At 48.7% G+C, this 22,831-nt stretch overlaps 1 protein-coding gene across 1 annotated transcript; it reads right to left on the bottom strand.

Moving 5' to 3' along the window:
- Positions 1-91: 91 nt before the first annotated feature.
- GLI1 (GLI family zinc finger 1) lies at positions 92-21,564 on the bottom strand. Its single transcript, XM_063119228.1, has 11 exons — positions 21,468-21,564; positions 16,712-16,810; positions 15,554-15,749; positions 14,349-14,517; positions 13,569-13,676; positions 10,581-10,721; positions 7,861-8,010; positions 6,661-6,825; positions 6,103-6,333; positions 2,950-3,223; positions 92-2,167 (listed from the first exon to the last, which is right to left on the bottom strand). Exons 1-11 carry the CDS (start codon positions 21,562-21,564, stop codon positions 96-98), a joined length of 3,702 nt encoding a protein of 1,233 aa, XP_062975298.1. The 3' UTR covers positions 92-95.
- Between the last annotated feature and the right edge of the window lie 1,267 nt (positions 21,565-22,831).

The raw sequence follows: 22,831 nt of genomic DNA on the forward strand, positions 1-22,831 counted from the left end.
AATTAAGAGGTACCCTTAATTGTCTCTTCTTAAGCTAGTCTGGTTCCGATGGATAGCTGTCCCCATTATCACAGCCATAATAAAGCCCGATCGTACTAGGAAAGGGTGTTAAGGAACTGGTTCTCCCCTGCCAGAGAGTTCAGCATGGAGCTCATATCCCCCACAGCCATGTTGGCCGGGCCGCCGGGTGGGGAGGTGGGGCTGAGGACCTCTGCATCGTCCAGGATGGCCGTGAAGTCCAAGTGGGTGTTCTCGAGGTCCAAAGTGTCCAGGCTGTTGGACACTTGCTCTTCTGGCAGGTAAGAGAAAGAATCCACTTTGAGGACATCCAGCCCAGGAGCGTAGGGCCCGCCTGGATCCTCAGCCACGCAGCTGGGCGGCTGATGGTGCCTTTGGTGGGCATCCATCAACTTGTGCCCGGCGGTTTTGCCGAGCTGCATGTGCAGGGGGCTGGGAAAACTGGCTTCCTCAGGTCTATGGAGTGGGGGTAAGCGCATCATCTGGTGGGGGCCGCCGTCGTTGGGGGGCTCGTACGAGGGGCTAGCTTGGTAGCTCAAGCTGCTTTGTCGACTCAGTGGCTTGGGTCCACCAGGCGGATGGGGGACCATCCCTGGGTTGTAGCACTGGCCGCCGGGGCTCGAAAGTGCCTTGCTCTCCATCGCTTGTGGGGGTCTGGCTGGATAGCTGGGGTACTTGGGGCCAGGGTAAGGCGGATGCTGCTGGCACTGCCCACTCTCCATGCCATCGAGGGCGTTGCCGCCTGGCTGCTCCCCCCACATCAGCGCTTGCTGTGACTGCACGTAGCTGCGCACCATCATCTCCTTGACCTGCAGCATTGGGGTCTGGGATCGCCTGGCGGTGGGCTGCCCCATACCAAAGCAAGGGCCCTGTTGGTTTTCCCGCTGGTACCCACCCCCTCCACAGACAGGTTGGGCCTGGCTGTATGGCAGCTGCTTCATGCCTTGGCAGGAGGCGAGAGCGGGGGCAGCGGCTTGGAACTGCTGCTCGGCTTTGATGTGGGGCTGGCTAAACTGGAATGTCCCCTGTTGGCCTGTACTGCCAGGCTCCGCTTCCAGGTGCTTGGCGTCAGGGCCTGGGTACTGGGCAGAGTGGCACTGCCCCAGGCCAGCGGGCGGTGCAGGATTCACCCCCGAGCTGTCACCGTCCCACTGCCGTGCTGCGTGGAAGGCCACACTCATCTGGCATTGGGACGGGATGTAATTGGGCTGCTCAAAGCCGCCCTCCAGCGGCTCGTGGCTTGCCGGACTCATTGGCAAGTCACCCATCGCCCTGAGCATGCCTCGATGGGCCACGTTGCCCTGTAGCTCCATGCCCGCTGTTTGGCATGGGTAGTTCTGCTCCTGGTAGCCGAGGTACGGTTCCATCTCCAGCAGCTCCTGCTCGCCAGCTGGGCCGGCGCCCTCCATGGCCGCAGCTTCCAAAAAGACATTCTCGCTGATGCTCGGCGGCCGTGGCGAGAAGAGGTGGCGCTGCAGGTTGGCGTCAGAGCCTCCCATTCCTTGGCCACCGGCTCTGCCCATCCCTGCCGGGCTCATGTTGCTGAGGCTTTTGAACCGTTGCACTCTGGGAGTAGGATGGGCCTCGCCCCCTGCCTGGGAGGGATCACTGGCTCGCCGGGTGCTGTGGCTCAGTGCCACGTGAGGGTGGAGGATGCTGGGGTTGTAACTGTGGTACTCATTGGCACTGTGCCTCCGCATGAAAGGAGGCAGGCCTGCGCCTGGGTAATCCCTCAGGAGGTTAGACTGAGCAGCCCTCTCCATGTTGGGTAGAGGGGTCGGAGGTGGCCCACCCGTTGCAGCGGCATACTTGGCCTTGAGACGGTATTGCTGCGCCGGGGTGAGGTTACCCAGACCCGGAAGACCCCCACAGTGGCTGGCCTCACTGGAGCGCCTCGAGGCATCAGGGGAAATGGGGTCGTACACGTCAGGCGGGCCGAGCCCATTAGGGGCTCCCACTGCTGGCAGATATGGTGACACCATGGAGGAGCGGCGGCTGACTGTGTAGGCCGAACTGACTGTGCTGGTGGTACTGCCGCGGCGTTCCCCTGGCAGGGGGAGGGAGGGCAAGTCACTGGACGACAGCTCCACGATGCGCCGGTGAGAAACGGCGGAAGGCGGCCCACACAATCCAGGCATTTCTCTTGAGCCTGTGGAGAAACAGAACAGTTGACTGAACCGGCAAAGGGCATGGCTAGGCACAATGGTTTTGAGATAGGCCTGACAGAATGGAGAAAGGGCCCCTGTTCCAAGGGGCCTGTCATTTGCCAGTCATTTAGAGTAGGGGTGGGCAACTCGTGGTGGCCCTAGTCCAGACCACTCCCGCACAGCCAACGGTGAAGGACAATTGGAGTTGTAGGCCAAAATACTTGGAGGGCCGCAAGTTGCCCACCCTGATGTAGAGCCTCCCTTTCATCTCAGAGGAGATCTTCAGCCTAGCTTCTAACTGGCTGACTTCGACCTGTCAACTACATGCTCGACGCCCTTAGGTCTCACCACCTCACCACTGTTTTCTGGGTGGGCCTTGGCCAAGGCAAGAGTCCATCGCCCTTTCCCGTTTGGACTTAATGGCCCCATTCAGAAGACACCTTCAACCACGGCTTCAACCACGGTGGTTAAGCCAGAAAGCCAGACCGTGTTCAGAAGGCACCTTAAACCATGGTTTTAACCGCGGTGAATAAGCCTTTTTGCCTTAGTCGCCGTGGTTAAAGCCTTGGTTTAAGGTGTCTTCTGAACAGGGCCAATATAATGTACTACTATAATACATTCAGGGGCTCCAAGGTCATACGCTAGGCTGAAGTTCTTATTTTAAAAAAGGAGGGACAGTCAAAATGGGGAGGGGTTACTGCTAAATGGGCATGGTTAAAGGAAGAAAAGGAGGCCTCAAGACCCAACCCAGACACCAAGATTTCACCAGGCCTTCCCCACACACCTGGTCCGGGGATGGAGGGCAGCTTGACCCCCTTCACCGACAGGGGTTTGCGTAGCTGCCTGAACTTGTCAATGCGCAGGTTCTCCAACTTGTGCAGCGCGGACATCCCGGAGTGGCCCACAGGCTCTGGTGGTTCCTCCAGTGCCGACAAGTCCTCCAAACTGCCGCCCGCGTTTGCGTTCATCTCCACTCCGCTGTCGTTGTTGTTGGCGCTGCCCAACGGGGAGCGTTCGCTGCTGCAGGATGACTGACCCCCCGGGCTGGGCTGTGATTTCTGAGCGTGGACAGAAGCACGGCCACAACACACGGTTATCATTCCGGGATTACAACGCCATGCTAATTACCTCAAGTCCCTTCTTCAGGTGAGCATCGGGAAGGAGACCAAAGATGTGTGAAAATAAAATTAAAACTAAAACAGACCTGTCAGCTTTACTCAGTAGATTAGTAACTAAAGCTTTGGCTAATCTACTGATAAATGTTAAGTTCATCAACCATTGGGGGTGAGCTTAATTAATGTGGGGATGTTTTCATCAGTGTGTGTGTGGCAATGAATGAAGGCAGTGGTTTTCAAACTTCCTAGCCAGGGAATCCTTTCTACATCAACTCATCCATCTAGGAATCCTTTGTGTGTTCTCTGCAGACCCCAGGGGATTATGGGTGATATTCTGAGATGCGTGCTCCATAAATATCTATACCAAAGACTTAAAACTGGATTAATAGTCATTCCCTCTTTCCTAGGAACTGCAGTTCTGTGAGTGGGGATAGCTAGGAATCTCAAATAAAGAATTCTCAGCACCCCCACCAAACTAAGGTCCCAGAATTCCTTGGGAGTGGGGAGGGGCCAAGACAGTCAAATCAGTACAGAACTAATATTATTATTATTTATTATTATTATTTATTTATATAGCACCATCAATGTACATGGTGCTGTACAGAGTAAAACAGTAAATAGCAAGGCCCTGCTGCATAGGCTTACAATCCGCTTCCCTCCCTCACCAAATAGCAGCTTTAATGAGGGAAAAGCTTTTTGTCAGGACCATAGGCAAGGGGGAAAGGATTAAACTAAGATTGTAGTGCCTGAATTTGCTTTCCTTTTCCCCCTCCTCCTCCTCCCTCCCAATCCCCTTTCCTTTTGTGTCATGTCTTTTAGATTGTAAGCCTGTGGGCAGGGACTGTCAAGAAATACTTTTGTAAGCCGCCGTGAGAGCCTTTTTTGGCTGAATGGCGGCATAAAAATCCTTAAATAAATAAATAAATAAATAAACTAGAGGTTCCCAAGCTTTTTGGGCTGGTTAGCACATTTGGAATTTTGAGAGTCATGGGCACACTCACAAAATGGTTGTCATAATAGGCATATCCAGTCACAAAACACCCAGTTCCCAGAAGGCAAATTAGTAAGACCACAAGAATACTAACTTGCCCAAGAACCTAAGTACAAGATAGAGGTGAGGTCTGAGCTCCAAAACTTCTCTTTTGAACCCACAGTTCTCAGCTCTCAGAATAAAGAAGAATAAAATAAACGTTCTTTGCCAAAATAATTCAAATTTTGTGCTATAAAGCTTGAATCCTGTGATCTGCACAATTTGCTCTTTTAAAAAAGAATGCCTATACTTGCATAATTTATTCTACTTCTTCTAGCTGTGGGCAGGGGGAAGGTTGCTATATAGGGCACTGAAGCTATTCCCCGGCTTACTGGAAATCTTAATCAGTCCTCTGACTTTTGATATTTCACTAGGCCACATGCTTTCAAGCCCTCCTTGAGAGCCAGCATGTAATAGTGGTTAGAGTGTTGGACTAGGGCGGGGAAGACCTGGGTTCTAGTCACCATTCAACCATGAAGCTCACTCAGTGGCTGTGTTCAGACAACATAATAGTCAATGGTGGGTTAATAGTCAACTTGACAGTTGCTTATCACAACATGTTCTTACACAACTGTGGAGTTGTTAAGGCTGGCATTGAGTGGACTTATTTTATTTATATTTATTTATTTATTACATTTATATACCGCCCCCCAGCCGAAGCTCTCTGGGCGGTTTACAGTAAGTAAACCGCCCAGAGGCGGTTATAGCTTATAGTAAACCCGGCATTTGACTGACATAACCCCTGCCCCTCGCTGGGTGCTATCCCAGCAGCCTCTGCAAGTTGTGCTGGCTGTAGCAGAGATGCCAGCATGGTTTTGGCCACTCTTGCCCGGGAACTCTATAGCCAGCCGAGATAGTCAACTCAACCCTGCAAAATAGTCCACTGAGCCTGACAGACAACATGCTAACCAACAGTTGTGCAGATAGTCAACTGTGCAGAGCGTTGGTTATCTCCGTTGGTTATTTTGAGGAAATAGTCAACCGTAGGGTGGATTTTGCCCAACAGGCCACACAATAATCAACCGTTGACTATTTAACCAATGGTTAACTATTTAAACTACCATTGACTATTGTGTTTGGGCCAGTCACAACCTCTCAGCCTAACCTACTTCACAGGGTTGTTGTTGTGAAGATAAAATGGAGGGGGAGGATCATGTATGCCGCTTTAGGCTCCTCGGAGGAAAAGCTGGGATAAGAATGTAATAAATAAATAAAAAATGTTCCTTAAGGGCTGTTTAGGGTTTCCGCCCCACAAACGAAAGAAAATGAAAGAGAAGAAAGCTGAAATCCTCAAACTGCTGCTGTACAGACTCTGTAACCATTTTTGATAAAATACAATGCAGCTGTGGAAGAAGAAGTGCCTCAACTCCTCCCCCTTCCTTCCTTCCCAGTCTGCTCTCCATATGTGCAGCTGTGCATTAAAGAATGGACAAAAGTAGCCCAGGAAGCTTCGGGCTGCATCACAAATGACGTCGTCACACATCTTTGCTCTGCTTTGGCCATAAGACGCGGATTAAGAAAAGGTCTTGTGGGAAGTGGTCCTCGGTGGGCTCCCTGAGCCAAGAAATTCTATCCCAGCCTTCCCCAAGCTAGTGTTCTCCAGAAGGTTTGGCCCGCAACTCCCATAATTCCCAGCCAATGGCCATGCTGGCTGGGAATTATGGGAGTTGCGGTCCAACTCTTCTGGAAGGCATCAATATCCCTCCTCCTCCTCCAAACACCCATGATGCCCTGTTCGGTGGGATTTCTCTCCTGCTACCTCCCCTTCCTCTCCAAATCCGGAGCTGCTTACCAAGTTCGAGTCGGGCACCATGAGCTTGCCCTCTTCCTTCCTGCCCTCGCTGTCTCTCTCTTGCTTCATGTCCCCGTGGAGGGCCAGCGTCCGGCTGGTGGGCACCGTGTCTCCACGGTGCTTCTTGGTCACGTGGGCATCCGGCCCGTGCACCGTCTTGACATGCTTGCGCAGCGAACTGGGGTCTGTGTAGCGCTTGGTGCAGCCTGGGATCTTACAGACGTAGGGTTTCTGTCAGAACACAAAGCACTCCATCAGCCCGCCTGGGCACGTTCAGAGCCCACAATGCTGCCCTCCTCCTTTTGCTTTACCTCTGGCTTAGCCTTCTCTCCAGCCCGCTGCCCTCCAGAAATCTTGGACTACAACCCCCAGCATTCCAGACCCTTGGCCACGCTGGCTGGGGCTGATGGGACTGGAAGTCAAAAACATCTGGAGGGCTTCAAGTTGGAGAAGGCTGCTCTAGACGGAGTGTGTGTGCGTGTGTGTGTGTGTAGCCTCTTGGAAGTGAGGCTACCCTAGGTCCCAGGGTCAAGGCTTACCTGAGGCAGCTGTCCATACCTCATTGGAATGTGTCCGGTTCTGGTGCTTGGCCCGATCTGAGGCATTGGAGAAGGCCTTATTGCAGCCCTCGTGTTCGCAGACGTAGGGCTTCTCCCCCGTGTGGGAGCGCAAGTGGGTCTTGAGGTTCTCCAGCCGTGAGTAGGCCTTATTGCAGCCTTCAAACTGTAAGACAGCAATGGGGTATGTGTGGGACAGTTTTAGGGTGACCATATGGAAAGGAGGACAAGCCTCCTGTATCTTTAACAGTTGTTTGGAAGAGGGAATTTCAGCAGGTGCCATTTGTATGCATGAAACACCTGGGCAGGATCTACACTATTCATTACACCGTTGTTTAAGTGCATTGTTGCGTCCTCCCTTGCTACGTTACAAAATGCAACTTGAGCCCAGTCAATCGAAATACTTTTTCTTCTATCGTTTTACCCGGGCACACTCTTCTTTAGAACGTTCTTCATTATGCTCATACCGGCTCTGAAGTAAACCTCCTTCTTCCGGTGACTCTGAGCTAGACCTGCCGGGATAAGCCGGCAGGGAGGCGGGGCGACGCGTAGGGACGAGGGAAGCCCTGCAGCGTCTTAAAGGGGCCACGTGCGCCCCGAAAGATAAGCGGTTTTTTTAAAAAATTAAGCCTCTGTCCCCTCTTTCACCGCCCTCCCTCCCCCTCCTCCTCCCCCTCGTCGCATTGTGCCAGCTCTCCCTCCCCTAGAAAAGCCCTCACTTGTCCTAATCAGGAAGCAAAGACCATGGTCACGAGACATGACTTTGAAAGACGGCATTGAATGCAACGAAAAGTTGGGGCGCATTGTTAGTTTTAAAACGATTTTAACAGAAAGTGGAACGGTTTTAAAAGTCAGAAGAAACGTAACAACAACAGCATCACGTGACTGCTGACGTCATCTCTGCCAACTTGTTACGTTTCATCTAGACAAGTGTAGACGGGCTCCTGGTAAAATTCCCTCTTCATCACAACAGTTAAAGCTGCAGGAGCTATACAAGAGTGACCAGATACAAAAGAGGGCAGGGCTCCTGCAGATTTAACTGTTGGGGCTACCATAGGATGAGGAGGTTGTGTGAGTGAGGCCTTAGAAGTGAAGTCCCCCAGCAGAAGGCACTGCGCTGTGCCTCTCCCAGCCCAGCCTCGCCACCCTCGCCATCTCTTCAGACGCTCCAGCCAGGTCCAGAAACGCCCCCTCTACTTACTGTGCACTTGTGAGGCTTTTCCCCTGTGTGACGCCTCATGTGGACGACCAACATGTACTGAGCTTTGAAGGGTCGCTGCTCCCGGGAGCAGTCGCGCCAATGGCACACGAATTCCTTCTTCTCCCCATGGATATGTTCGTTGTTAATGTGCTGCAGTGTTAGGGGAGAGAAGGAGCACAACGACCGGAAGTCAGTGGAAGAAGAGGCTATTTTGAGATTCATTCCTCACGTACATCAACAGAATGAAGAGGGGAAACAGCTACTCCTCCTACGTATGGACGATAGGACTAGATACTGGGGGTGGGGTGTTAAATCACAGCTAGTGACCAATTAGAGAGATTTATTTATTTTATTATTTACTTATGTTCTAAAGCAGCTTTTTCCAACCTGATGCTCCCTAAACGGGTTGGATTACAATTCCCAGCTTGCCTCAGCCATCCATGCTGGGAATTGCAGTCCAATACGACTGGAGGGCACTGGGTTGGGGAAGGCTGTTCTAAAGCTCATGTTATTATTATAATCTCTGTGTTGACAATCTTTCTAACCCCTATGGAATTATTGTAGCTCTTTTAATGTCTTTGTTAGTTTTGCGCTGATGCTGTATTTACTTGACTTGGTATTTTATTGTAGTACTTGATGTATGTTTTGGTATTAGTAGAAAATATTTTTTAATCTTAAAGCAAATACATACATTTAAAATTTACACAAAATAGTCCACATACAATAAGATCACATCATGCCAGTCCTTTTACAACTTCATTGGCTGCCAGTCCAGGTCCGGGCCCGATTCAAAGTGCTGGTACTAACATTCAAAGCCCTAAACGGTTTGGGGCCAGGTTATTTGAAGGAATGCCTCCTCCCATATGTACCTGCCTGGACATTAAGATCATCCACAGGGGTCCTTCTCCGTGAGCCCCTGCCAAAGGAAGTGAGGCAGGTGGCTACTAGGAGGAGGGCTTTCTCCGCTGTGGCACCCCGGCTGTGGAACGAGCTCCCCAGAGAGGTCCGCCTGGCGCCTACACTGTATTCTTTTCATTGCCAGCTGAAGACCTTTTTATTTTCTCAGTATTTTAACATCTAAATTTAAACTTTGCTGTTTTAATTCTGTATTTTAATCCTATATCAATTTCTGCTGTGTGGTTTTATCCTGGTTGTGCTTTTTATGCTGTATTTTGTATTTGGGTTTTTAGCTTGTTGGATGTTTTATTATGTTCCTAATGGTTTTAATTTTTGTGAACCGCCCAGAGAGCTCCGGCTATTGGGCGGTATAAAAATGTAATAATAAATAAATAAATAAGTAAGTATCAAACAAAAATCCCCAGACGCTTTTCAACCATAAAAGGTCTTCATCAGTGGGAAAAGGATAATATGTGGATTTTTAAAAATATTTACAAATGTTTAAAACAACGTTTATGCCCCAGATATAGGGAGTTCCTATCGGACCCAAAGTTGGCCCTTGTAAATCTTCACACATGTAACAAAAAAGATGGGGGACTAAGTATTCCCTCCTGTCTTCAAGAGGCTTGACTCCCAGGTAATATCTGGTTGCATAAGTAATATCTCGAAAAGACAGGTATATGAAAAAATGCAGGATAAAAATCCACATATTATCCTTTTCCCACTGATAGAAGACCTTTTATGGGGTTTTTTGTTTGATGCTTCTTGTATGTGGACTATTTTGTTTAAATTTTAAATGTATGTATTTGCTTTAAGATTAAAAAATATCTTCTACTAATAATATGATTGTATTGTAATAAGCATAGTTATACCAGTTTGATATATTGTTTTTATCAGTTTCCTTAAACTTACTTTGTTTTCAGGTTTGGTCTTGGTTTAAGACAACACTTTTTCACATTTCGCTTGATGTATGTTTTAACTTTGGTTGACTGTTGCCTAGAGGACTAGTTTAGCAGGTGACATAAATGCACAAAACGAACAAATAAATAGTTTGGCTTTTAAATTATTAGCTGAATCACACAAGACGCCCCTGTGTTGTAGCAATTCATGTTGGACTTGGCCGGGCATCAAATTCCTGGTCAAGTCAACTATCTTAGCTTAACCCATTTCACAGAAATACCATGAAAAGAAAATGGAATGAAATTGCCAAGGAGAAGTGGAAGACCAATGAAGTAATAGGTTTGTACGTTCCACTGCTTCTGTGTAGGGACCTTTCTCAGGTGCCTGAGGGAAGAGGGCAATCTTTCTCACATACTAGATGATGACTTATGACTTCATACTGTCTCTTAGCTTTGAGTATAGATGAGGACACAAAACTTAAACTGGTTTAGGAGTCAGATTCCTCTCGGCCCAGAACATTCTGGGAACTGCCATTTTGTGAGAGAGTCTAGGGATCTCAGCACGCTACAACTCCCAGGATGCTTTGGGTGAAGCCACAACTGATATAATACCCTGTAACCACACAGAGGACTGTCTTTCCTCTGGAATCAGCCCATGAGGACATGAGGGGTGATTTAAATATGGGGCAAATCTGAGCCCCCACATCACTGCCCAGCTTTCTTCAACTCATCATCTTATGAAGATAGGGAACAGCCAATGCTATTCATCCTCCTCTTTATTTATGGTTCTTATCCTACAAAGCTTTATAAAAGTCTAAGCATGCACCTCTCCGAGGTATACTTGGTGTAGCGTATCAGATGTTGGATAAGACAACCTATTCTGGTCCACTATAGGGCACCTCCATTCCCAAACACATCACTCACATGCACCAGCTGCTCCTGGGTATCAAACTCTTTGGAACACCCTTCCCAGTGGCAATTGGTCTCATACACTGCCTCGGCCTCCACCTTCCCGTCTTCTTTCTCCAGTTCGTCCCGGGGATCAAGCATGCCTAGTAAGGGGTCCTGGGATGGAGGTAAAAGATGAAGCACATTTGAAAGTTCTTGGGGGACAATTCATCAATGATTCAGCCCACTTTCTTCTCAGAGGGGAGGCAGCTCACTGGGTCTCTCCAGCCCACCAAGAGACCCATGGACTGATGAGGCGAGGTCCACACGTCTCCTTTGCCTCTCCTGCAGGCCATATGGCTGCTGTGAAGACCAGCACTTTGACCTTGGGACATGGCAACAAGTCATAGCTCAGTGGTCAAGGGCACATATTTTTGCATGCCAAAGATGCCAGGTCCTGTTGGCGGCATCTCCAAGCATCTCAGGCTGGGAAGGAAAGGCCTTTTCTGCAGAGGGGAGGAGAGGATGGGGAAAGTCCTCTTCCACCAGCAGTATCCGTTCTGCTGGCGGAACATCAACCTTGGATCCAACCCATGTAATTCACAGAAAAGGCTTTTCAAGTGGCTCTCAATTGCATCGCTTGGGCAACCGAATGTGTGGAAAAAATGGTTATAGTGGTCTGTTTGTGTGGTTTTCCTTTCCAGTGGAGATAAAGAATCTATCTTTTTTCCTGTCACCCTTTTAAGCTACTTACTTGTACCTACATATAATCACACCTTCTTGCAAAAGCTAAGGGCAGATGTCAACACGCTATTAAAAAACCCCTCAAACATAAGGAAAACAAAAAAAATCCAATCCCTACTCCACCCAATTAACCTCAGCTATGAGTTGCCTATTCAGACAAAAAGGTTTTATACATATCCTGAAACAAGCTCCTGCTAGGGCTCTGGTGAACCTTCAGTGGAAGGGAATCTGATCAAAATGCAGCAGCTATTGGGAACCACCCCCTCCATACGCTCAGCATTTGAATCTGCTGCTGCACAGATGAGATTTTCAACCAATGCTTTCCCCCATGATAAGGACACTGGGGGATATAGGGAAGAAGGCCCACAGAGTTCACACACTTTGTTGTTCATGTCAGCACTGCATTTAACAATCGGCAACATGGATGCGTGAGACCTGCTGCCACTGGCTGGGCTGATATCACTGATTTTGCTTTCGCATAGCTGGGCTACACATAATACATCATGTGCAAAGTTGCTGGACTTGGCGTGTTTAACAGTACAATCCTATATGCATTTACCTAGGAGTAAGTCCCACTGAACTCAACAGGATTTACTTCCGAGAAGGGATGTTATAGAACAGCACTGCTTATTATTATTATTATTATTATTTATTTATTTATTTATTTATTTATTTATATAGCACCATCAATGTACATGGTGCTGTACAGATAACACAGTAAATAGCAGGACCCTGCCGCGTAGGCTTACAATCTAATAAGTTGTAGTAAACAATAAAGAGGGAAGGAGAATGCGAACAGGCACAGGGAATTGTAAACAGGCACTGGGTAGGGTGAAGCTAAACAGTATAGAGTCAGAACAAACTCAATATTTGAAGGCTATAGGGAAACTGCTGTTCCACTGCTGGAACCCCGATGCCGATTCCTCATGCAAGGAATCCTGGAGGGACTTGAATCTAGGGTGACCATATGGAAAGGAGGACAGGACTCCTGTCCCTTTAACAGTTGCATAGAAAAGGGGATTTCAGCAGGTGTCATTTGTATGCATGAAGCACCTGGTGAAATTCCCTCTTCATCACGACAGTTAAAGCTGCAGGAGTATAGCTAGAGTGACCAGATACAAAAGAGGGCAGGGCTCCTGCAGCTTTAACCATTGTGATGAAGAGGGGATTTCACTAGATACTGCATGCATACAAATGACACCTGCTGAAATTCCCTTTTCTATGCAACCGTTAAAAGATATAGGAGCCCTGTCCTCCTTTCCATATGCTCGCCCTACTTTAATCGCTCCCTTGTACCGACTCTTCTCTTCCCTCCCGATTGCTAGGGAGGATCAGCCAGGCGAGAGAGAATTAAAAGCAAATGCCCAGCCAGCAGTTTCTCCTGCCTTATGACTCTGCTTTCTCGTCCCTAGGAGTGCAGGAAAAGGCTACGGATTGGTGACTGAATACGTCACGTCCCTCCAGCTACCCTGGCCTATAGGGAGAGAGTTTGGGGGATTCTAAAGAGGTTTGTTTTCCATGTAATAAGTGCAACATGTAGCCCAGCTTGTAAAGCAGATCTATATTTGCAACAGAAACATATGGCACAGCCTAGGATGACCCTGTGGAAAGGAGGACAGGGGCTTCTGTATCTTTAGCAGTTGCATAGAAAAGGGAATTTCAGCAGGTGTCTTTTGGGTATGCCTGCAGCACCTGGTGAAATTCCCTCTTCATCACACACAACAGTTAAAGCAGCAGGAGCCCTGCCCTCTTTTGTATCTGGTCACTCTAGGTATACTAGAGCTATACTAGAGTGACCTGATACCAAAGAGGGCAGGGCTCCTGCAGCTTCAACTGCTGTGATGAAGAGGGAATTTCACCAGGTGCTGCAGGCATACAAATGGCACCTGCTGAAATTCCGTTTTCTATACAACTGTTATCAATACAGGAGCTCCTGTCCTCCTTTCCATACGGTCACCCTAGTACAGTCTGTCCTGGGCTATGTTAGATTGCCAATAAGGGAATCTAATATTTGAATACTTCCCCCCGCCACACAGAAACAAGACCCTTCTTACACACAGAAAACCAGCACGGCAGTGAGAAAGCCTGTTTACAGTGCAATCCTATACATGTCTACTCAGAAGTAAGCCCTGTGGTATTTCTATGTAACACCGGTTGTGAGAACCTCTCTCTCTCTCTTTCCCTCTGAAAGAACCACCCCAATCCCTGGCACTGGTATGCAGAGGTGAAGAAAGGGCGCATCGGTGTATGTGTGAGCACGCCGCCATGGCCTGGTGTTACCTGCGTCCCCGTAGAGGCCGGGCTGGAGATGTCACCCTCCGAGCACTCCTCCAGGCACTTGGTGCTGAGGGCATCCAGAGGGCTGCCCAGGCTGGGCTCTGACTTCAGCTGTGGGAAAGAGACGGCGAGAGCTCCAGGTGATGGTGCCCTCTCTAACTACAACCCCACCCCGAAGCGAGGCCCATTTCTGCCCCCACCCCGCACTCCCGTGTCTGTGCAGCCAGCCCTCCTTCTCCCCACACAGACTGGTCTAAGGGCCCACCAGGAAGGCTAAGGCATCCCTGGGTTTAAAAGAAAAATGCAGGGTGGGTTTTTTTAGGGGTGGAGGGGGTGGGGGTTGCCTGTAGGTCTAGGTGCTCTGCACAACAGGTAAGCTGTTGTCACGGCGAGGGCTTTTGGTATTCACATGCGTTAGCTTGGGGGTGCAGAGCCTCAGGACTATGGGCCAAATCCAGCCCTCCTAAAGTCTCAATCTGGCCTTTTGGACTTCCCCCAATGGCTCCGCCCCTTCCCTAGCCCCTTCCCTTCCCACCACCAATTGGGTGATTCCCCAGCTTTTTTTGCAGTATCTTCCCCATTCCAAAAGGACGAAATGCCTCTCCTAAGGCTTGGTTATTGGCAGGAAGCGCTTGAAGCTAATAGAGGCTGGTTTTTCGGGGTATTTTAGCTCCATCTCTTTTGCCTCCCCTGCTCCCCTGGCTTCTCCGAAATGGTCCAGCACCCGTGCTTTAGAGTGTCCTGTTGAGAAGGGCGGGATGGCCGCCTTGGTACCCAACTTACCTGGCAGTGCTTCAGCATCCCACGGGGTGGCGGCATATGGTGATGCATCAACCCTGGCCGACTGGGCATGTGCTCGTGAGACCCACAGGGGACCATTGGAGGGTTGTGGCCAAATGACATCCCCTGAGCTTTCTGGTGGCCCATGGGGCTCTGGAACCCAAGGGAAGGGCTACAGGGGACGACAGAAGAAAGCAACAGCCATTCGCATAAGTAATATTTGCACAAGGCATACTGAGCACAATACACAACATCCTGAGAATCTCAGTTTTCTCCCCCGCCCCCAAGACAAATAAAGTTTCTAGTCCTTATTGTTGAAATCAAAAGGGTATGGGCATTGCTTTCCAGCAATGAAGCTTCTGGCTCTGCAACTTCTGATCGGGGGATACATTGGGTCATGTTGGCCTAGTCGCTACCTACCTCACAGGGTTGTTGGGAGGGAACTCCACGTATGATGCCCCTGAGATCCTTGGAGGGAAGTTGGGATATAAATGTAATAAATAAATGGACAATCAAACAAACAATGAGAAAAAGTCTCCCCAGCTATATCTCAACAGAGCACACGTCACTTCTGGAACTAGGCGTAGAACCCTAGAGGTCGGCTCACAGCACCCTCAGCTCCTCTTAGGACACAAATATTTATTACATTTATATCCTGCCTTTCCCCGCTCTTGTAAGGAGCCCATGGTGGCTTACATGGTCCTCTTCCTCTCCATTTTTATCCTCACAACAACCCTGTGAGGTAGGCTGGGCTGAGAGTCAGTGACTGGCCCAAAGTCACCCAGTGAGCTTCGTGGCCGAAATGGGGACTGGAACCCGGATCATTTGAGTCCCAGCCCAACACCTTAACCACTACACCACACTGGCTCTCTTAAATACACTTGAATTTACAAGCATTTCAAATCTGTTCAACCATCTCGTTTCCTCCCAAGGAATCCCAGAAAGACGGTTTCCTGGACTTCTTGTTCTGGAGACTTGGCAGGTTGCGGCGCGCAGAGAGTTCCTCAGAAGGACTGGAGGGACCCTTCCCTTCACTAACGCTTTCCCCAACCCGGCAGTGTCCAGGTGTGTCGGACTACAACGCCCATCATCCCCAGAGAGCATGGCCACTGGGGTTGTGGGAGTTGTATTCTACCACATCTGGAGAGCGGTGGCTTTTGGGTGGGTGGGGGGCTGCATTAACTCCATCCCCAAAGGGAAACGCCTACCTGACGGTTCCGATGGAGAGGTGCCCGTAGGAGCCCCCAGCTGAGGCGCAGCGAGAGTTGATGTAAGCCACCAACGAATTGGGAGAGGTGCGGATAACAGTCTGCAGGTCAATGCTGGCGTCTGAGAGCGGGGAGATGGAGAGGGCCCTCTTCTTTGTCAGTTTGGCTGTGCTCCGTGGTGTAGAAAAGCGAGTTCCTGGTGGGGTTGGGAGGAAACAGAAAGAAACTAGGCAGCTGCACTAAACGGAGTCAGACCCTGGGCTGAACCACCTCAGTGCTCTTGACAGAGACTTCCAGAGTGCCCTGAAAGGTAGGTTAAAAACCCCAAATGTTTTTGATGATGATACCGGGAAACATTGCCAAGTTTCTGCCTGTGCCTGTTCTTTCACCTCTCAAGTCTGTAGCCCAAGGTTCCCTAACCTGGTGCCCTCCAGAATCTGATTCCAGGAGCCAACACATCTGGAAGTTTGGGAGTCCAACACATCTAGAGCGCACCAGATTTTGAGAAGGCTGGGCTGCAGACCTGAGAGGCGAGAGATACAGGCACAGGCAGAAAGTTGGGAAATATTTAATAGGGCAATTATAGGGACAATCTTTAATGGGACAATTACAGGGACAATCTTTAATGGGACAATTACAAGGACAATCTTTAATAGGACAATTACAGGGACAATCTTTAATGGGACATACTTGGCAATGGACCTGTTCAGACGACACGCTAAGCCATGGTTAGGCCGCTTATCCTTTTTGCAGCAAATGGTTACTGGGTGTGTTGAACCATGGTTATGAAGCCACCATGGTTAGGAATGGTTTACACGACACGCTAAGTCGTGGTTCACATGACGGGCTAAGCCAAAATGTTTAGCTCAAACTGCTTAACCACCATGGCTTAGCATATTGTCTGAACATGGTCAGTATAGTCACAGGCAGAAATCTGGCAGATATAGGCACAGATATCAGCATAGGCAGAAACCTGCCAATATTTCCAGGTGTTGTTGTTTAACCCACCTTTCAGGGCAATTCTGGGTGCTGTGGTCCAACACCAGGTTGGAGAAGGCTGCTGTGGGTTATAGTGAATTGATTCTCCTCCTGTACCCCTTCCTCCTTTTATCTCGCACTAGCCCCGTTCTTCACCAATTTGTCCTCTAAATAACTCACCCTCAGTATGAGAAGGATGTTCCCCTCCAGGCACCATCCCATAGGTGTGGTGATTCCCCATTGAGTTGGCTTGGTGGTAATAAGGCAAGTCATTGATTCCTGGGCAAAAAGAACAGAGCAAGCCATTAAGGATGGGGCAACCGTGAGTCTGGACTACCCTACATGGCTTGAAATTACGACTTTTCCCTGTTGTTTGTCCTTTGTATCTGGTACTCAGTGGTGTACTGCCTCTGAAAGAGGCGGATCTATTCAGCTACTACGGTCGACAAGTAGAACCTCCAACAAAATGTTGCAGTACAGAGTGCTCCCTGTTCAGGATTCCAGCCACATGATTCCATTTCCTCTTCGCACCTCTGGTTTTCCGTCCACCCCACCCCAGTCACTCAGCAGTCAATGGGCCACTGAGAAAGTTTAGTTCTTGCTGGGCTGTTTTTCTTTTTTGGGGGGGAGGGGATGTTTCCCACTTTTGCAGGGGGTTCTAAAATCTACTTAAGCTAGCTCATAGTGATCTTCTGGATAAGATTCCAGTATGCAGGTTGAAAATTGACTGAGACAGGTGGATGAATAGATGGTGACATATGTCTTGATGTAGTCTGGAGATATCTACGAAGGGATGAACTAATGCACTGTGGTCTCTCCCTGAGGAGAGATGGATAGATAATAGGCACAAATGTGTATGAACGGAGGTGGAGATGACAGGGGCCGTTTCTACATCTGTCTTTTCCCCTGAGATTGTCCCAGGATCCTCCCTGTGCATCCAAATGACACACAGGGGATCTTGGGCGCAAGCAGGGACAATCCCTCCATTTTCCTTAGCTCAGTGGTTCCCAAAGTGGGCGGTGGGATTACATAGGGGGGCGTTAAGAGGCAAAGGGACGGCAGGGGGGCGCTAACAGGGGGCGCTAACAGGCAAAGGGGCAGCAGGGGGGCACTCGAGGTGGTCTCTCCAGAAGGTCCTAAAACCCAGGGACCGAGCAGGAAAGAGCGGCAAATTCAGCTGCTCTCCCCACACTGCCCCTGCTCAGGAAGGACTTTCTTACTCATGCAGCTGCTCTCTCCTCCTATCTCAAGCCCACAGCAGCCCCACCAGAAGTAGGGGGTGGGGGAAGCGCCCACAGGAGGCAGCAGAGCAGGAAACAGCGACAAATTCATCTGCTCTGCCCACTCTTCCCCTGCCTAGGAGGGGCCAGGGCTTCTTTCCTGCTGGAGCCACCGCCACCCGCTCCTTCCCTCCCTCCGGCCAGAGCTGCTCCCTCCTACAAGCTGCCCCAGCAGACCTCTCACGATAGTTGCTGCACAAGGCGGGAGCAGCAGCCCTGCGGCGGAGAGGAAGGAGCACGTGGAGGGCAGCAGAGCAGCTGCCAAGAACAGCGGCTGGCGGGTGGGCGGGCTGGGGAGCAGGACTGCTTGTGCTGCTGCAAGGTATCACCAGGCTCCCTTCCCCCATCAGGAGTTGCAGATTGGGACCATCTCCCCTCCCGACCCCCCAAAAATCTGGGCTACAACAGGATTGGGAGAGAAAAGAAAAGGGGAAGGGGAGAGAACTACAATGCCCCCCAGGACCTCCTGGCTAAGCGGATCCTCATTCAGCAGCACCTTTTCCCAGAATGCTTGCTGAAACAATTCCTATCTGCCCTTGCTTATTTTAGGGTGTCCAACCCCCTTTTTTCAAGCGTTCTTTTGGTAAACATGGTATGTGTGTATCTCGTGTCACCATAAAAACAGAGCCGCAGCACAATCCTAAGTACATCTACTCAGAAGTAAGCCCCACTGAGATCAATAGAACCTACTCTGAGGTAAATGTGCATAGGATTCAGCCTGAAAACGAAGAGAGGGTGAAGAAAAGACAGGAGAAAAAGAATGGTAGAAACAGAATAGCAAGGTAACTGTGGGATATTTAACCATACTTAAAAACAATAAGTACAGTAAAATTAGTGCCCCTCTACTTCAGTCCCAGCCAGGTTTTCCATAGGAAAGCTCAGTACCAGGTGGCAGGTAATTATTTTTAAATTTTAATTAAAATACATTATCCTTTCCTATAACAAAATGGTGCGTACTCCTAAGTGTGTTCCACTGAAGAAGGAAATCCTATTTGATTCCTGTATTCATGCTAGTGTGACATGATAAGTCAAAGGCACAATTTTATGCATGTTTAGACAGAAAAAAGTCCTTCAACTCCTAGAATCCCCTCTGAACAGGAAGCACCCACCCCAGGCTTGCCGAGGGAGGGAGAGAAAAGAGAGCGAACGCCTCTGTTTGCAGCCAGCGTGGCGGGGCACACCAATTGGATTTTGAATAAAGTATTCAATTAATTGTTACTGTTTCAAATTTTATTATTATCTTCCTTAGTGAGTCATTGAAAACCGCTATTCTGAATAATGATTTTTATAGTGTAGGGTAGGGGGCGCTGGGCATGGGTTTGTGGAACCAAGGGGGCGGTTACCTGAAAAAGTTTGGGAACCACTGCCTTAGCTGTAAAAAGGGCCACGGAAGGGCGTAATGGAGGAATTGTGGAAAGGGTCTGAAAACCACTGCTGTATAGCAGGAATAGACAACTTGGTGCCTTCCAGACATTTTGGACTACAACTCCTATCAGCTCCAGCCTGCATGGCCAAGGCTCTGGGATTATGGGAGTTGTAGCCCAAACAGGTTGCCCATAGCAAGAGTACTCTCAGGGTTGTAAGGGGCTCCCTGATTCCTTGGGAGCTTATCAGGAGTTCTTCCATCAGAAAAGCAGCAATGGCAGATACGTTCCCCTAAATGCTCACCACGCAGGATGTCGGAAGAATCCATTTGAGGGTGAAGTTTGAAAAGAATTGCCAGGTTCACCCCCCCTCCCAGCTGACTTTATATGCGGCAGGGCCTTGCTATTCACTGTTTTACTCTGTACAGCACCATGTACATTGATGGTGCTATATAAATAAATAATAATAATAATATTTTGGTTCCTACTGCAGCACCCAGTTCAATCGGCAGCTGGCCAGGCTAGTTTGTGGATATTCCAGGAATTTTGCGCATTTTTGGAAGGTTCTGCAATTTACGCAAATTTCTGAGAATTTGTGAGAATTATGGCCAAATTTACAAGAATTACCCAAGTTACAGCCAAATTTGAGTAATTTGTGCAAATTGCTTCGAAATTTGTGCAAATTGCAGAATGTTCCAAAAACTGCCCAATAAAGTTCCCAGAGTTTGGAGAACAGCCTGCAACTTGACTCACTGCAAAACTCTGTCGAGCCAAAATAGAACCGGATTTCCCGGCCACGGATATCCCTACCTACCACTACTTTTCTTCCCCTGCAACATGTATCTGTGTGTGTGTGTGTGTGTGTGTGTGTGTGTGTGTGTATGTGTCTGTTGGGTGTGTTCTGGGACAGATGGGCACAGAGCAACTGCAGGCCACCAAATCTGAAAGTGCAGCTCTAAAAGGCCATCTCTACAGGCCAGCAAGAGTTCCTCAGCTGGCAAATCAACCTGGAAAGAGTCCTGGAATGCTAAGCAATTTGAAAACCACCCTTGTACAGAACTGGAGGGAGAGGAACAGATAGATGTGGGGCGGTGGGGTGCAGGGTTGAGCAGATGGATCATGTCCCTTTGATTGCAGCAGGGGTGTTGCCAGGCACTTGAAAGATTTGGGGCGCAGTTCCATACGATACAAATCTGCATAAAATTGGCTTACAATCATTTATATTTCCATATGTGCACATTTAGAAAGAATAACTAGGATGTATTTAACTTTCACAGAAGGTAAAAGCAGCCAATAATTTCTCATCCAAATAAAAGCATTCCATTCATTTGTACCGACCCGAGATCATCCCAAATCAGTAGTTCCTCTTCATTCTTCCCTCTAAGCTGAACTCGCTTGCAGGGTGAATGGCGTTGCAGCATGTTGGGATGGGGGAAGTGGAGGCTGGTGGCTCTGAATTCAGTGGGATTGTGAATTCGCTCTGGGTTTCAGTTAGAACCAGTCAAAACTTTAATGGAGCTATCCAAGGCCCCAAGCCCATTTTGGGGATATATTTCAGCACCTTGGATAGCCCCTTCAGAGTTCTGACTGGTTATGCCCCAAATCCAGAGCAGTTTCACAGCCCCACTGAAATTAGATCCATCAACCTCCACTGGAAGGGGAATCATAGAATAGTAGAGTTGGGCCTCATCTACACCAAGCAGGATATTGCACTATGAAAGCGGTATGAAAGCGGTATATAAAAGGCAGGAGCCACACCAAGCGGGATATAGTGGTATGAGAGCGGTATATGGTATGTGTCAACAGGCCCCAACAGTTGTCAGTGAACTTCAATACTGCTATAAAGCAGTAGTGTGGCTCCTGCCTTTTATATACCACTTTCATACCACTTTCATAGTGTAATATCCTGTTTGGTGTAGATTAGGCCTTGGAAGTGGCCTGGCCATCATGTCCAACTCCTTGCTCAATGTAGGAATCCACCTTAAAGCATCCCTGACAGATGGCTGTCCAGATGCCTCTGGAATGCCTCTAGTGTGGGAGAGCCCACAATCTCCCTAGTTAATTGGTTCCATTGTCATACTGCTCTAACAGTCCAGAAGTTTTTCCTGATGTCCAGACGGATGAACCTTTTCCTCCCTTGCTGCAATCCTCCTTGAAAACCACCCTCGTATGTCAATGAAGCTAGTGCAAACTCTTCCACTAGCACCGATGGATGCTAAGGGCTTTGGAAAATAGATCTGGGGCTGGGTCTCCAGGGGCCCAGGCCCAGCAATGCCCCTGAGTGAGACTGACCTTCCACCATGGTGCTGGGTTGCCCCTGCCCATGGAGAGGCCGAAGGTAACAGTGATCCACATAGTTGTTAACTGGAGGGTTCATTGGGTTGAACATGGTTCATCAGAGGCTGGATGCAGTCAGGGGCACATCTGGTAAGGTGGGCCAGGAAGTGGCACAGTTCTGGCCGAGGGATCCAGATCTGTAAGAGAGAGAATGCGGTTAGCTGCGTTGGTAAGACGGAGAAACCAGCATCGAGGAATCCACAGTCATGGATGCCGTGGCTCTGGAATGACTCCTGCCTTCTTCTGTCATCCATCCAAGCGCCCTAGTTTGCAGCATAGACAGGGAGGGACGATAGGTAAATGGGTAGATCGCATGCATTTCAAGCAAAACATCCCAGGTTCAAGACCCAGCATTTCCAGGTAGGGCTTGTGGGGAGGGGCAGGGGAAACCCAGTCTAAAATTCTGAAAAGCCACTACCTTTGAGAACAGGCAATAGTACTGAGACAACTTTGTAAAAGGCAGCTTCCTATGTTCATATATGTTCAATGTTCACTTTCTGTGGTCAGCTCCACATGACTAACTGTATCATAGGCCCTTAAGCAGGGCAAGAATGCCAGAGTTTTCTGATGGGAGTGGGCAAAGAGTAAGGGGCGGGGGAAGAAACAGTGTGTGTGTGTGGGGGGGGGAATCAAAGACTTCTTTGATATATTCAAGATTAAATGGTGTGTGTGTGTGTTGGGGGGGAGAGAAATGCATTTTAAGAGCATTTCTTGTGATTGTTTCCTCTCTTATACCTGCATCATAACTATAGCAATGTTATTCAATACAGGACGAACAGTCTCATCAACACATTTTCGTTTTTAAGCAAAAGGACTTGCAAATCTAATATAAAAACCCATCTGATCCTAGGCACACTAACTTGGGAATAAGCCCTGTTGAACTTGGTGACTGGGTTTGCACAACTGTTGCGGCTTGTCATGGGTTATTTAAGCCACAATGAGCTGCGACCCCTTTTTCTTTTTTTTAGAACGTTGCAATATTCAAAGCGGTGGATTTTAAAGTTTGTTTGTATGTCTGTTTTGTTTTGTTGAAACTTATAATAAAAAATGATTTTAAAAAAGCCTGGACTTGATGATATTATGCCCCGCCCCGTTTAGATGGCCCTATGTACTACTTCAGTTGTGAGGCACACAACCAACACTTTCTCTCTCTCCCTGTCATTCCATTATTATTATTATTATTATTATTATTATTATTATTATTATTATTATTATTTTATTTATTTATTTATATAGCACCATCAATGTACATGGTGCTGTACAGAGTAAAACAGTAAATAGCAAGACTCTGCCGCATAGGCTTACAATCTAATAAAATC

The sequence above is a fragment of the Elgaria multicarinata genome, chromosome 3, assembly GCF_023053635.1.
Source record: "Elgaria multicarinata webbii isolate HBS135686 ecotype San Diego chromosome 3, rElgMul1.1.pri, whole genome shotgun sequence".
Classification (NCBI taxonomy): Eukaryota; Metazoa; Chordata; class Lepidosauria; order Squamata; family Anguidae; genus Elgaria; species Elgaria multicarinata.

Bases quoted from the DNA above. Each gene is read 5' to 3' on its own strand.
- GLI1 (XM_063119228.1), bottom strand. From the start codon at position 21,564: ATGTTCAACCCAATGAACCCTCCAGTTAACAACTATGTGGATCACTGT. The intron at 6,826-7,860 runs GTAAGTAGAGGG...GCTGTCTTACAG, and splicing joins AAAAGCCTCACAAGTGCACA to TTTGAAGGCTGCAATAAGGC. The intron at 3,224-6,102 runs GTAAGCAGCTCC...GTCCACGCTCAG, and splicing joins TGGTGCCCGACTCGAACTTG to AAATCACAGCCCAGCCCGGG.